Below are 16,601 nucleotides of genomic sequence, written 5' to 3' on the forward strand. Positions count from 1 at the left end.
CATGTGGCTGTCCCATTTTCCCAACACCATTTGTTGAAGAGACTGTCTTTTTTCCATTGGACATTCTTTCCTGCTTTGTCGAAGATTAGTTGACCATAGAGTTGAGGGTCCATTTCTGGGCTCTCCATTCTGTTCCATTAATCTATGTGTCCTATGTTCCATTAATCATTGTGCCAGTACCATACTGTCTTAATGATTATAGCTTTGTAATAAAGCTGGAAGTCCAGAATTGTGATGCCGCCAGCTTTGCTTTTCTTTTTCAACATTCTTCTGGCTATTCAGGGTCTTTTCTGGTTCCATACAAATTTTAGGATTATTTGTTCCATTTCTTTGAAAAAAGTGGATGGTATTTTGATGGGGGTTGCACTGAATGTGTAGATTGCTCTAGGTAGCATTGACATCGTCACAGTATTTGTTCTTCCAATCCATGAGCATGGAACGTTTTTCCATTTCTTTGTGTCTTTGTGTTCCTCAATTTCTTTCATGAGTATTTTGTAGTTTTCTGTGTACAGATTCTTTGCCTCTTTGGTTAGATTTATTCCTAGGTATCTTATGGTTTTGGGTACAGTTGTAAATGGGATCGACTCCTTAATTTCTCTTTCTTCTGTCTTGTTATTGGTGTATAGGAATGCCACTGATTTCTGTGCATTGATTTTATATCCTGCCACTTTACTGAATTCCTGTATGAGCTTATAATTTAAGGAAGGAGTTATTTAAGGTAACATGTTTGGGGAAGGTTGCAGGGAGAAAGAGCTGATACCTGGATTCACTGGTAGCGAGAAAGTTGCCTGTAGGGATAGGTCTTTGAGCCACACATGGAAGCTCCCAGGGCAGAAGAGAGCATATGCCCTGACCCCAGGGCCATGGTTAGAGGAGGACTACAGTATGCAACGGGACTTGCTTTTGAAGTGGAGGGGAGAACCAACCCACCAGAAGAGGGAGGTGAAGTCCCCAGGTAAAAAAAGAAGGTACAAAATTACAGTGTAAATCATGCTGTTTTACCTTCTATGTCTTGGGTTTCAATTTTCAAATGAAAGCTGCAAATTTCCTCAGAGGTGCTGGTTTTTTGAACCACAGTTGTTACCTACATTGAGATGAGTGAACAAAAATATTCTATTTAAAACAGGATAGTGGGAAAGGCATTATGGCAGTACTGTTGCTGCAAATGGGATGCTTGAAGTACCATTTCCATAATCCAGTGCAAATTGGGTGAAATGAAGACTCATTTCACAATAGCTGGACTTTCAGCAAACCCCACAATTTGAAACATGGCTGAGAAGCCCAAGTAGGGGGAAAAAATGACATCTAGCCAGGCAGAATCTTGCCAAATCCCATGCAGTTAAATCTGAGCACCTCACTGTAGGAAAGTTCCTAAGCCTCTCACCCTTGAACCTGTACACTCTAATTTTATGCATAACACTACAAGGCTAGGATATATGGTTTTCTCCTAGCTCCCACACCACCATGGTAAACAACAAATTACAGGTGTGCATGGAAGGGCAGGGGTGCTACCAGAGGTAGGTATATTGAGAGCAACTAGAAGTGACAGAGAAGTGGACAATCCATCTCCCCACCAACCCAACCATGCAATATTATGAAGTCTTTGAAGAAATAAATGTGCTAAAGATAAGAGCATAATTAAAATCATCAGTAGAATGTTAAATTATGCTTAGAATATATAATTTATCTTATGTTAGCCATTTGGCAGTCGCAAGTTTTTCTAAGCTGTCTATGTATGTGCATGCAGTCTATGGCTAAAATAAAAGAAACTTAAGCCCGTATGTTTATACATCAATCTGCAATGATGCTGGATAAACGAGGTGTGACTATGTTATGAACCATAGAAAACATGGATATATAAATGTGTGTATCCACACACATGCATCATATGTATATATACATATAGAACCATAAAATTATGTATCTATAAGTATAATTATATGTATAATTTCCACAAATACAAAGACTATATGCATACAAGGATTAACATAACCATTTGCAAAAAGCAATTGTGAGGACAGCTACCAAGATAGCTAAAAAGAATTAAATAAATGAATCCTACTTTAGTCATAGTTACCCAAGCCCAGATTTCTGTAACTTTGTGGCAAAGTCCCTAACTTTCTTTTATGTTCCTTAGTACAAGCGGACACATCATTGAAATTGGCTTTCAGTGAAATACTTACATGCACTGTGGCCAAGCCATTGCTGTATCCAGTACTGACCACGAGGTCATCGTTGAGAGGCACCTGGAAAGGGGATAAGAAACCATGCTTTCTTTTCTTATTCAATAGGGAGGGAGGACAGAACAATGAAAAGGGTGGGCAGATACCTGCCAGCTTCCTCTCTCAGAGCTTTTGTGAGATTAAATGTGTAAGACAGTGAAAATCCTGTGCACACAGACACGAAAAGTGCTGGAAATTCCACTTTCCCTTCTACATGTAAATAAGATGTCTGAGATCTCCTGAGTAAGCCAGAGAAACCAACATATCAGAAGTCATTTTTGGTTACATCTTCATTTATACATGGTTATGATAAAACAGGATCTTCATCTCCTTTTGCCAACTAAGTAAATTCCTTTCAGTGCCTCATGATGGCTTGTCTCCTCCACATCCCACTGGTCTCTGTTTACCAAAACCCTTGGCACCCCACCCAAACCCCTAGCACCTCACTTAAGCCTGCCAAATCCTTAGGTGCTGATGGTCTTTTCCCCATCCTTCTAAGAGGAGAGTGAAGGTATGAACTGGGTTAAGGAATTCTCCTCTCCAGAAGAACTCTATTATACAAATGTCCCCTGATTTGTGGAAAGCATGGGAGAGATCATTTTGTGCAAGAGGCTGGAAGAGTTGGTTCTTTGCTCTCTCCAAGTCTGCAGCCTGCCCTTCCCTTACTTAGCACACTAGTGCAAAAGGGGTTTGGTGTGCATGAAAAGTCATCAGCCCTTCCTCTAAATTTTAGAAAATGTACGTAAAAAGGCCAACTTTCTTGTTCTCCCTGATGGAATATAGCAGCATTGATTGAAAAGCCAGCACATCAAGATGCTGCATGAGGAATGGGTTCTATGAAGACAAGTGACCTGTAAGTTTGGGAAATGAACACTGTTGCCATGTCCCCATGCCCCTCCATTGCCCATTCTTCCCCAGAGTCACCACACTTAGTCACATACGTATTAAAGATGGGCTATCCTCTATGAAAGAACTTGTTTAACTTCATTTAAACTACAGTTTCCCACACTTACTTGACCACCAAACCTTTTCTATGTAACACATTTCAGGAAACGCTGACATAGAGAATTCCAAACTCGATATTACTAGCCTGCGTTTTATACAAAGACAGTGTCATGGGCTGAGGTTTAAGTTATTTAGAAATGGCAAGGGGCCCCTTACAGCATTACCCCTGCAGAGAAGAAGTAACTCCAGCTATCTCCAGTGGGCCTACCGTGCTGTTCAGGTCAGGAGCTCCTCATGAGAGCTTAGACCATGGGCGCAGAATGTGAATCTCTAGTGAAGTCTACAGGCTCCCTGAGAAAGGAGACACATTACCAACCCAGGGGCCACAAGTACACGTGCCTGCAGAAGCCTTAGCACAACGTACGGACCAAGTGCCCACACGCGTCTCACGTGACTGTGGGAATTGGGACAGACTGAAGAATGCTTGCTGTTGCCAGCACCTTGTTGCCAGATCCTACGGTTTTTCAAAGGAGTCTGGAAACAGATTTCTATTTGAAGTCCGTGGATTTTTAAGTGTTGGAATATGTCTGTATCTCTATCTATATATCCATACCTGTTTTTTTTTTTTTTTTTTACTATGGGCCAATAGTTTGTGATTTTTTGCATTACATTTTATTTCTCACGCCTATTTACTTTTCCCAAACATGAATTTGTAGAGGATGCAAGACAGTTAAAAACTATTTCCAGTTATTTGTATATTTAAATATGACCTAAAAGCATCTAAAAATGTGGTAATTAGAAAAATGTGTCTTAGCAGCTGTTTACTGGCAGCTACTCTAATTGACACAGAAATTAGCTTTTCTAACATTTCTTTTCTGTTTCTTTTCTTTGGGAAATTTTCATAGGCCATCAAGGTTTTCATAAAAAAAAAAAAATCCAGGGGAGACTGGGTGGCTCAGTTGGCTAAGCGTCCGACTTTTGATCTCAGCTCAGGTTTTGATCTCAGGGTCATGAGTTCAAACCCCACATTGGGCTCCACACTGGGCATGGAGCCCACTTAAAAAAAAAAAAATCCAGCAGGGTACACGGGGTAAACTGTTGGAGGACCTAAAAGCCAATTCCAGCTAGGCCACAGTTTGTATGTATGACAGGACCAGGTGGAACCATTGGTGGATGCCCAAATGTGTTTTCTCTCACTCTACCACTGCACTTTTTTGCATACTGTTCTCTCTCTCTGGAATGTTCTTCCCTTTTCTTCACCTGGCTAGGTCATTCTGATTCTTCCAGATTCAACCTGCGCACGTGGATGCATTTGACAAATTCCTACCTCTCACCTTGGGTCAGGAGGCTCTGCTCTGTCCTTTCATGTCCCTGTCAAGGCTCTTATTTTTCACTGTCTGTTAAAACAACTGTCTCCCCGAACACACAGTTTCTTCATATACTTTGCTTTTGAATCCCCAGTGTCCAGGACATAGCAGGTACCCCTGCCCAGGACATAGCAGGTACTCTTAGTATATTTTTTAGTAGTAAATAGATATATTTGTAAAATAAGAGTGAAACACATGATTTCAAAGGTCCCATCCAGTTATAAAATATTATCAAAAGTCCTTCATTTACCTCTATTGGCCTCCCAAGGAAATTCTTCTCTGTCATCTTATAATGGTAGAAGTCACCTTTATGCTTATAAGAAACATTGATATCCATGTTCAAGTGGAGTTGTTTAATCACGAGTGAATACTCTGTCAGGCCCTCGATGGCATTAATTGTATCCTATCAACAATCAGCAAGGCACAAAAATAGGTTTAGCTCATTTATATATTCCCTGTGTTTACAAATACCCTTTTTTATGAGAGGATGGGGATGCAGGCTGAAACTCCAGCTGAGTGAGGGAAATTGGTGAAGGGCCCCCAGGTGGAGATGAGAGGAAGGTCTCTTCCTCCCCAGCAAGGATGCTGCTGTTGGCAGGAAGAGGAAGGAAGTGTGGCCTCAGGGCCAGGTGCTCCACGCATCCCGAGTGCGTGACCGCAGGCAGGTCACTCTACAGAATGCCTCCAACTCCTTGCATGACTCTCTCCTTTTTATCCTAAGTCTCACTTCAAATAACTCCACAGTGAGGCCATCAATAAGCTCTCCCTCCCCATAATTCTGTTTTAATTTTCTCCTTCTGTCCACTGTAATGTAAGATTTCTGGAGGCAAGTCTTTCTTGGCATCCATTACATTTTGTAGGTACACATGGTAGCTGTTGAACAAGTATTTGTTGAAGGAATAAATTGATGAACTTTATTTTTCTAGGAATAAATGGATGAACTTTATTTTTCTAGGTCTCATCTTCCTCATCTATAAAATTGGTAAGTATGACTAGCTCAGAGATGTCAAATATGTGGCTACCCCGTCTGCCTGTGTCCATGGCGTGCTCATCAATGGGACACTCTTCCTTGCTAAGCCTACACCCGTCTCCAAGATGAAACCCATTTGCCTCCCCAGATTAGATAATCTCTGAAGTAATCTTGACGGACCCATCTAACTCTAAATTTTGTCATCATCCAAACATCCAAGGAACAGAGAAGATGCCAATATTTGAGCTAAACTTTGAATGCAGATGTATATTCTTCAACTAAAATAGTTCTAACACAGAATGAGTTTACATTGGTAGCTAGATAAACTATAACAATCAGTATTTCTCTCACTTTTTATTTATTTTGGGGGGAGGGAATATCAGTACTTTTGTCCACATGGTTACTACGTAGGATGTCATGGAATTGCTGATAGCCTTGCTAGCCCTTCATGATCATTAAGAATCATAAAGGAAGTACTGGATTTAGAGTTAGGAGATGTGCGTTTTGACTTTGGCTCTGCCACTAACTCCATGAATGAACCTCCCAGGACTGACTTCCTTCTTTAAGAAGGCTATCAATGCAGATAATCTCTAAGGGTCCTTTGATTCTAGTCATTGATTCCTATCTATGGTATGCTCATTTGGTGGACAAAAGCATGGAGGTCAGAATGAGTGTGGACCGTGTAGTGGCGGGGGGCGGCGGGGAGAGGACAAATTTCATGAGGATAGAACAAGACAAAGAAATGTTACCTGGGTTGAATAGAAGCCACCGCCATACCTCTGCTCTTCAGATAGCCATTTGATGACTGGGTTAACATAGTTTATGTCTTTCAAGCTCAGACTGGTGAGCAGAGCATAGGCAGTGGTTTCTACCATATGTGCTGTCCCAGAGTTAGGGGCAGATCTGTCTTGCTGTTGAAGATCGTCTTTCCAAAAACGATAAATGACTGGGTCACCTGAACATCAACAAATCACATTCATTAATATAATTTAAAAATGTGAATCTGACATAATTCTAGCAGGTTTCTAGAAGTTTCTTACTCGTTTGTAAGAAGAACTTCCTCAAGGGGACCAATACAAAATAAGATCCCTTAATACACTGCTGTTTGTCTTGACTTGAAAGGGTCATCTCGGAGAGTCCATGTGTACTTGGGAAGAGCAGTATAGCAGAGTGAGAAGTGCAATAAATTGGTAACTAGTACACCCAGGTTCTGCTCTCTACTCCACTAGGAACTGACCATGTCAATTTGGATAAATTCTTTTAGTCCTGTGGGCCTAATTTTCTAAAACCTAAAGTGTATGTAGTACTTTTTTCCTTGCAGTGAAACTCAGATGAGATACTAAATGTAACTTTTAATCCACCAGAAAGCACCATACACAGAGAAAGGCTTACCGTTATTATCAACACTATGAGATAAATTGGAGAACTTTTCTCCCTAACAGAAAAAAAAAAATCTATGTCCTAGAAATTATGAGATCATGCCCAAAGCCTTAGTTCAGTCTTTTATGATCTCTTCTCAATGTAAAGCACTAAAGATAATTTCATATATGCAATACTTTTCATAAACTAGGTTCTAAATTATATTTGTTATTGCTCTAGTAATTTAAACTTGTCACTTTACATCCTTTTTTAAATAGAGTATCTTTAAAAAAACAGTAAGGTGTACTTGGAAATCATTTTGGAAGATTAGTCAAGATTTTAATGTATCTGTTTACAATTCATAATTATGTTATTTGCATGACTTTGGACAATGTTTCCCCTCCCTCTCAGAAATTCAGATTTGCTACATTTAGAATGAAAAATTTGGTTTTTGAAGATACTTGCAGCTCAAACATTATCTGAATCATTAAGACCTCCTCTTAAATTCTATGATTTTATGATCCCCATCTTCTAAGACCCAAGACACTTCTTTTGCGTTATTTTAAAAGCACTGTACAAGTGGTTTTGAGGTTGTCATTTTTATTTTATTTTATTTTTTTTAAGATTCAGTCATTTTTAAATGATGACAGAAATCAAATCTTGTGGATAGTGGTACACTTCATGTTACATTATTATTAAGCTTTTAGAAAACCTCAGCCAGGAGAGGGCTCAGAAGTGTCCAACCATGCCCGTGCTGGTTTAGGAACACGTGGTAATTAACACAACATAAAAAAAAAAAAAAAAAGGAACACTGGCCAGTGATCACTGCTATCCTCTTTCTATTTCTTTACTCCTGACCCACAGGAAGTGGTATCTTTATTTTTCAAAATGAAATACCCATATAGCCAACCCAATACAGGTTAAGCCAGAGGGTAAAGTGCAATAAACTGGCAATGAGTACACCTCTCTCTGCTAAAAATCCTCCAATACCTTCCCTTTTCACTTGAAGTGGAAGTTAAAGGTTTAGGCTTCCCCTGGCCCCCACAGCACCTGGATGTGAATGAGACACAGGCACCTCTTGGTCTGGGCAGAGGCAGACCCAATCCAGGGTGCCTGGCTAGGGGAATTCACAGGCTGGATTTCAGCCTCAGTTCACTGGCCGGGTTGGGAGCTGTGCACATTGCACAACTGTATACAGGAGTCTTGCGGAGCTCCTGTGATGACCTCCAAGGCTGTATATGACCCTCCCTCCCTCCCTCACCCTCTCCTTCCCTGGCCTCCCCATCATCTCACTCCTCTCCAGCCACACTGGCCTCCTTGCCATTCTTGGAGCTCCAGGCACCCTCCTGCCTCAGGCATATGCACACACTGCTTCTCCACCAGGAACATCCTTCAGATAGCCACAGCTTGCTTCCTCACCTTCTTCAGGTCTTGATTCAAGTACTAGCTTCTCAGGGAGGCTTGTATTACGACCTCCTCCTTCTCCCTGTCTCCCTCCCCTGCTTCATTTTTCTTCATATCAGTCATCGCCAACCTAGTCACTATATGGAATATTTTACTTACCATGTTTGTGTCTCCATAACTGGAATGTAAGTTCTACGAGGACCTGGATTTTTTTTTTCTTTTGGTGTGTTGTTTTATCTCTAGAACCTGTAGCAGTGTCTGGTATGTAGGAAGTACTCAGTGAACAACAGCACTTACTATATTGTATTATGATGATTTGTTCCTTTAGGGCAGGCATTGTGCCTTACTCAACTTTGCATGCCCTAACCTCCTTCCCAGAATTAGCAGACTTTATATGCTTAGTAAACACTTGCCGAATAAATGTACGAAACAAGTCATACCTTTAACCAAAGCCTTTTTCTTCAGGGCTGAGACAATTGAATGAAACTGTGGGTGACTTTTATCTCCCAGGGAAAGAGCATAAGCAGAAATGGCCAGTGTAAAGGTGCTCTGGGCTGAGAGGGTATTTTCAAGCAGAAAGGTGTCAGCTTTAGTGAGAGCCATGCTGATTTTCTGGAAACAAGAGCAAAAGATATCTAAGTTTGTCAAGCCTCAACCTATCAACCGATGAGAACTACCCCTGGGTGGCACCATCCTGGGGCAGGCAAGATGAAGCGTAGAGAGAAATGACCTAATGGAAGTGGATGGGGTCTCCCTGAAGCAAATCCCTCTGGGAGAAGGAGCAGAGTACAATCTCAGAAGGGAAAATGTGCTTGTCCAAACTGGGTCAAGCTTTTTGCCCCTCAGTTCTCATCTGTTGAGGTTTTTCCCTTTAGTTTCTGTTTCCCATATCAGATGTAGTCTCTGGGAAGAAGAAGCATAGACACAGCTTTCATCACGTCCCCCCCTCGGCATAGCTGGGACAGACTCACATTTTCAAAATGAATTTTACTAAATAAAACCATAAATAGCAGGAAAAGAACCAAGCTGCCAGAGCGCTTTTTGATCCTACGAATTCCTGGGAAAATTGTCTCTATTACTTTGTCCTGAGACAACTGAAGTATTTATTTTGGATAAGTGCACGAGGACAAAGTCTGGTGCACTGACTGCTGCAGTCAACTCGCCCAGCTCCTTCTCTCCCGGCTCCACTGTCTCTTGCTCATGTACCACTAGGTGTCAACTGGTCCTCTAGGGCCCTGGGAACTTGTCCCTTGTTGATTATTTTGTCTTGTTAAGTATAAATAACAATTCTCTTGAAACAAACTAAAAACAGTATTTTGTTTTGTGGTTGAAGTCCTGCAAACCCCCGTGGGTTTTTCCATGTCTCTTCTGTAGGCTGGTTTGAAGGACATGTCTAATTGACTTCTGATTTGTAGGCAGGCGTGTTTGACCTCAGTGTGGGGAAGTGTCTCTTCCCAAATCAGGGAAGCATCCCTGCTACTCCTTGGAGTCTACCACGTTGACTCACTCAGGTGAATCTTCTCCTTACTCCCCTCAGCCTCCAAGCAAGTGAAACGGCACAGCCCAAAGAAGCAAACATGCTATCGTGTTCTTAGTAGTTCCATGATATAAAATGCCTCCACTGTAGGCTAACAGTCACATACACATCGTAACATCACCAGAGACACTGGAAGGAAGCTAGGGACACCACGTCATTTTCTCCTCAGTCACAACTTACTGGTTCTGTCAGCTCCATAGTTTAGTAGCCCGTGACACTGGACGATTAAACCTGCCTTACCCACAGGTCTCAGTTTTTGCAACTGTCAACAAGTAGGTTGGACCAGAGCATCTCTAATATCTATCATAATTCTGAAATCTTTTGATTTGGGAGCTAAATTTATTTTCAAGGCGGCCCCTCCCACTAAATGGTACAGAAACAGATGAGCAGTGTTAGAGGAAGGAAACTCTTACTTACCACTGTGGGGCATATATCAAAAGCCTTTCTAATTCCAATCACTGTAAAGGCTGTAAGATATAAGACATTCTCTTGGGCTTCAATAGGCAAGGTACCCTAAAAATAAGCAATGTTTTAAAAGGAGGGTGAAACGGTGTCCTTAAAGTGAAATGACCTGTTTCCTATCTCCTCCTCTCCCTTCATGCATTCCAGTTGGACTGCTTGCCATTTCTCAGTAAGATCTGGGTCTTCCTCACTTGCATACTTTCCATGCCTTTCTCTCCCTCACCTCCCCACCCTGAAGTTCCACTTCATACCCCTTCACCACAGATTCTCGCCCTCCTTCAAGACCCTGTTAAAATACCACCTCCTCTCTGAAGCACTATTCAGACTCTGTTCTCCCGTATTATTTCCTCTTAGGGCAGTCACATTCCAATGCAATGCTTATATGATCTTCCTAAGTGTCCTCTATTTACCTCTCCAGCTTTATTTCATGCCACTCACCCCCTAGCTCTCTTGGCCCCAGTTATTTGCATGAACCACCCTCTCTCTCCACTTCAAAAGGCCAGGCACGCTCTTTGCCGTCACTTGGAACACTCTTCCTGCCTTCCTCTTACCTAACTCCCAGGATCCTGGACAACTCATTTTTTTCAATTCCCCCATACTAGGTTAGATCCCCCACTTTTGATGAAATTATATTTCCCTTTTCTTAACATGTATCGCACACTTGAAATTACTTACTGACATCTGACTTCTCTGCTAGATCGTAAGCTCTATGGCCTCAGTGACCACACTTGTTTTGTTCACTCTTGTGTCTCTACCATGTAGCACTTAGTACACATTCAGTAAGTATTTCTTGTATACGTAAATGAACACATACAATTATATGTAGATTAGAGTTGGTAGTATGTATAGCCCACTTTCCCTACCAGTGTGTGAGCTTTGTGGTAGTCCATCCTTCCCACACTTCCTCCCTGATTGTGCTCAAAATAGACCCTTGCATGTATTAGGTGCTCAGTGAATGGTTGTTGAATAAATACAGACAGATGGATGGATGGATGGATATGTGGGCATCTTAAGAAAAAAAAATATTGTAGTATTTTATTCTTAAAATAGCACCTGGATAATGTCAGTTGCCCTCTGTTTCTTGTGGGAGTCCTAATCTGCTATTGGTGCAGCAGAGGACCATATGAGTTCCCTGTTACCCAGGGAGCCATTTATGCCTGATATCTTGCCAGAAAGGGATTGGATTAGGGCAGGCAAAAAACCAAAACAAACAAACAAAGAAACAAAAAACACTGTTGCATTTTAAAGAAACATTCTAAGGAGTAGAAGGGAGTAGGAGATACTGTAATGGTATCTTGGAGAGATACTATAATCCCTTTGTAATTCAAGTTTATAAATAGATTCTAATCTCAAGCAACACTTTGTTGTACAGTTTAATAAAACTGACCCCAATCTCTTTTACTGACAGGATATAAATAGGGTCCCATCTTTCATGACAACACCTTGCAGCCTTGACCTATAAGAAGGCTCTGAATTTCAGGTATGGCATCTATACCAAGGGTATGTGGACAGATGATACATTTTACCTGTTCTGAGATCTCTAGCACTTACAGCCTGTGGACCACCGGTGCCTGTTACACAAGAGATGTCAAAGGCATCACTCGTCTGACCTATACTGAATTGTGTGAAGAGCAGTGCAAGAAGAACTTTCATATTCTTTGCCTGTACACAACAGGACTTTCTTAAAGGGATACATATATTTTCTTTTCTTCAAACTTCTAAAATAGGATGAGAACAAAACTCAGACTTGTAAATAAAACTGTTGCTAATCTATATATTTGGTTTTCTTACCTGTAATTTTATTGGTTGATAATGGGAGTTTTCCTTGAAAGATCCATTTTCTAGTTGACTATTCTCCACCAGCCACAATAAAGCATTACAAATTGAATTTTGGTTCTGATTTATGTATTTATTTACTTGTCCAAGTACTCTTAAAACAAAAGCTGTTAACCTTTAAGACAAAATCAAATAATTAATATTTAGATGTTCAATCCCTTTGGCTTTCAATTTATGTGTGTTAATAGGATATTTATTCTTTAAAAGAAAATAATATTTTAAATCATACAATTCAAAGTATGTTGTCACCATTTTACAAAGGGAGAGAAGATTTTAGGAAGATCTCCAAAAACTTTTAGTCAACAAATGTGAACAACACATATTTTGTGATTGCAGGACTGCTAACAAGCACACAAACTAAAAACTGATGCCTGATGATTAAAAACAAAATTACTCTAAAGTTAAAGACAATAGTGGTGAAGCAAAGAGTTTTGAGTCAGGGCACTGATATATGAACACGAGACCTGGAAGAGTAAAATCTTAAAATTCTAGATTGTAAAATGTGCACAAGCTGTCTAATCTAAAGTCTTGTCTGAGGCCTGAATATCCTTCCCCGACATTCACCAGAGTGTTTACCTCACTTCCTCTTGAGCCAGGCCATTGATGCCGAACTCACTACCTCACAAGGAAGCTTTAACTATCATGATTATGGAGGCTTTCTTGTTTTTGTTTTTTGCTTTTTGAAGCAATTTCAGTCTCTACTAATATCTCTCAAAGAATATCCAAGAGTATCTAATTCATAACCCCACAATGCCTCTTAGCCGCCCCCACCCCCACTCCTCTGGTCCCATTCCCGCACTCTCTGAGTACCCAGAGCTACCCACTCTTCAGCCCCTCATTTCTGAGAGTAAGACCACTTGGCTCTCCCTCTCACTTAAAATATTTTATTTTCATTTTTCTTTCTAAAATGAATGATATGTTGGGGCACCTGGGTGGCTCAGTCAGTTAAGCGTCTGCCTTCGGCTCAGGTCATGATCCTAGGGTCCTGGGATTGAGACCCACATCAGGCTCCCAGCTCAGTGGAGAGCCTGCTTCTCCCTTTCTTTCTGCCCCTCCCCCCGCTTGTGCTTGCTCGCGTGCTCTTTCTCAAATAAATAAATAAAATCTTTAAAAATAAAATAAAATAAGTGATATATTATTTTTTGTACTTTTTCTTTGTACCTTCCTTGTATTTCTCAAAAAAAATATTTCGAAAGTATTCAGGTACTGGCTATTTTCTTCTGTGTATGTTTCTCTCAAGGAACTTATGGAGTTGGGTTCTAGGACAGTATCCAAATATTTCTGTATTTCTGGCTGAACACCATCCACTCAGTCTCGCCCAGAATTCTCGAGAGGCCCTAGGTGTTTACTGAGAGGCTACTGCATCTTCTTGGGGAGAGGGGGCATTTTGTCCTCTAAGCATTTAGTCCCCAGCTGTTGCCGTGCTGGTTTCGAACCCCTACCCCTCGCATCCTGGTTGGTATCCTCCGGTAGGCATGCTCCAGGGGTCTACATGTCTTTTAAAATGTGCCGCCCACACATGGTTAGACCCACTTCTAAGGTACAATCTGTGGACTTGATAAGTGATTGGATATAGAGCCAAAAGGAAAGGGATGATTCAAACTTGTACAGAGTATTGCTGCCTACAGACTAAGAAAACCCAAACAAAACAAAACAAAAGACTGAATTTGGCATGAATTATGTTTGAAGGGCCTCTGGCTCCCAGATCCCTAGAAATGTGGATTTGGAGCTTAGGAAAGAAGTTAGGCCTTGAGACATCAATTAGGGATTCATCTGTGTAGAAATTATGGAAATCATGGGCAAAGATGAGATTGCACAAGGAGAGACTACAGAAAATAAGAGGGTCAAAGATAAAATCCTGGGGACTCTCAATAGTTACAGGGCATAATCTAAAAGTCAATTATTCCAGATTGTAAGATCCTTAAAAGTGTTTCATATAGTAAAATTTATAAAGCACTTGGAACACTATGTTTTCATTGAGTATTTTGTCAGTGCATGATAGCATTTTTTTTGAAAACAGATTGCCATGTGGACTTTCAGTTAATTCAGACAGTCTTGCCCTCAAAGCATCAAAAATAAGGAAGTTATTATGCTTCACTGAGTAAGTCCTTACTGAGCCCCTGCTATGTGTCAGGTACATACCAGACACTAGGAATACTTGGGAGTGCCCACGTGGAGCTCACATTCTAGTGGCAAGACAGATAATAAGTGAGATAAGTAAGAATGTTAATGATAAATTTTAAGGAGAAAGGGAAAGTTGGGGAGCAGGATATGAAACATCGGGATGGGAATGGGATACAATTTTAGATAGAATGATTAGTAGAGGCCTCATTTAGAAGGTGACTTTTGGTAAAGACCTGAGGGAGGTAAGGGAACTAGCCACTGATACCTGAAGAGCATTTCGGACAGAGGGAACATGAGTGCAAAGGCCCTCAAGTGGAAGCATGCCCGGTATGTTCAAGGAACATTGAAGAGGTCAGTAGGGCTTGAGTGGAAGGAAAGAGAATAGTAGGGGATGCAGTTGAGGTGAGATGAAGCCAGACCATGAAGGGCCTTGTAGTTCACAATAAGTTTGGTTTTTACCCTGGGTAAGATGGGAAGCTCCCAAATGGTTCTGAGTGACGTGACCTAACTTATGTTTTAACAGGGTCACTCCAGCTGCTATGTTCAGTATAGACAAAGAGGGGGAAGGGCTGAAGATGAAAGAGCAGAGGAGGCTAGTACAATAACCCAGATAAGACATGGGAGTGGCTTGGGCCAGGATGGCATGGTGGGGTTGGTAAGAAGTAGTCAAGTTTAGGACACATTTTGAAGGTACAGCCAGAAGTATTTGCTAGGTCTGATGTGACTTGTAAGAGAAAGAGGGCAATGAAGGATAACTAGACTTTTATCCTGAGCAACTGGATGAATGGAATTTCCATTAAGATTCCTTAATTAATCAACTATTTTATGAAAATGCAAATCAAACCTTCTACTTACCAGGTGCTAGCACTTCCACCCTTCCACATGCTGTAAGAATAGTCAACATTTCTGTAGGACATGATGCTCACCAACCCTAAGAGGCACCAGAAAAAGAACATAGTGCTTCACTGATCTTCATTTCTACACAAAGAGTGCTTTATTAGCTCCTGGGAATGGTAAACTTCCTTTGGTGTTGGGCAGCAAGCATGTGCTCTGTGGCCAGCGTACACTTCTCAAAAGAAGTATATGAATCATGAATCACTTGAATTGGGAATTATCAAGTAGAACATTCTGGGCTCATTCAAGAGGGAAGGAAGTGCTCTGTAGGGGTTGGAATGCAGATGTCTTGTCTCTCATCCAGGCATTTTGGTAAGTTAAGCCAAAATGCTACAGAAAATAGTAGTTATTTATATAGTTGTGTCTATCTCACAATTTTCTTTTTGCAGAAATGCTTTTACAATTATGCTTTTGTATAATTTATAAGAACTTAAATATTAGTTTAATTGCACCATTAGTTTAAAAATCACAACACTTTTAGGTACAATATGTAAAATAGATTTTCTTTTACCTTCTTTTAGTTTTTTCTTCAGGTTCTGTTTTTCAGTTAATGAATTAGTAGAAAAAATGTTCCAATTATTTCCTGCTTCCAGGTAGTGAAAAACATAGAATACTGGGACAATGCTCATCAGTTCTGCCTCTGCATTCCCCCTGGGGAGGTGGGTAAGAATGTCAATGCCTTTCTGATTCAGAACTGCATACATGACCTCACCTATAAGCAGTCCTGTAACAAACAAACAAAAAAATCAAGGTAGACACAATCAATTTCTATCAACTTCTGAGTAATAGTATATTTTAAATAGAGAGAAGAGCAACTGTCCCTGTTCTTTCCTCTTTTTTTTCGAGAGAGAGAAAGCGAGAGCGAGCATATGGGCAGTGAGGAGAAGGGGCAGAGGGAGAGTAAGAAAGAGAATCTTAACAGGTTCCACACCCAGTGCAGAGCCTGACTCAGGGCTCGATCTTAGGACCCCGAGATCATGACCTGAGCCGAAATCAAGAGTTGGACACTTAACCAACTGAGCCACCCAGGCACACCCTTGTTCTTTTCTTTTTATCTAGGCAGTTGAATTACTTCTTAGCTGGGGAGAGACAAAAAAGATCTAGTTAGGAATATGGATTTAAAAGAAACACCAAGAACAGGCTTAAAAATGCCACTGGAATATTGTGGTAAGATGGTATAATGTAGCAGGCAGATTAATGCATAGAGGACATGGCAAATTCGTTGTCGTTCAATCTGACAGCTTTAGACATCATAAACCCTATTAATCAATCACTCCCACAAAGCAAAGCAAAAAGCCTGGGCTGTGAGTGTTCTGGGAGTGCTGTGGGGGTTCTGTCTAAAACTCACTGTGCGATACTGGGCAAACCAATTTTCATATACCCAACACCAGGATTGCACATGATTTAAAAAGTTTCTCCCAGTACTAACATTCTGTGAGTCCAGGGCTTTAACTGAGACAAAATGTAGTCAGGACATTCTA

The 16,601-nt window shown here is 40.8% G+C and overlaps 1 protein-coding gene across 1 annotated transcript in view; it reads right to left on the bottom strand.

The window, feature by feature from the left end:
* Positions 1-16,601, bottom strand: part of C5 (complement C5) — a 50,426-nt gene that overhangs the window by 16,810 nt on the left and 17,015 nt on the right. Inside the window, exons 9-17 of the mRNA XM_081803511.1 lie at positions 15,632-15,844; positions 15,082-15,157; positions 12,058-12,217; positions 10,222-10,317; positions 8,708-8,879; positions 6,254-6,459; positions 4,785-4,937; positions 2,184-2,246; positions 1,003-1,084 (exon numbers count right to left, since the gene is read on the bottom strand). Coding sequence (XP_081659637.1) covers positions 1,003-1,084; positions 2,184-2,246; positions 4,785-4,937; positions 6,254-6,459; positions 8,708-8,879; positions 10,222-10,317; positions 12,058-12,217; positions 15,082-15,157; positions 15,632-15,844 — 1,221 coding nt within the window. The remainder of the gene's footprint in view (positions 1-1,002; positions 1,085-2,183; positions 2,247-4,784; positions 4,938-6,253; positions 6,460-8,707; positions 8,880-10,221; positions 10,318-12,057; positions 12,218-15,081; positions 15,158-15,631; positions 15,845-16,601) is intronic.

Source organism: Leptonychotes weddellii, chromosome 14 (genome assembly GCF_054177405.1).
Source record: "Leptonychotes weddellii isolate Sample4059 chromosome 14, ASM5417740v2, whole genome shotgun sequence".
In the NCBI taxonomy this organism is placed as follows: Eukaryota; Metazoa; Chordata; class Mammalia; order Carnivora; family Phocidae; genus Leptonychotes; species Leptonychotes weddellii.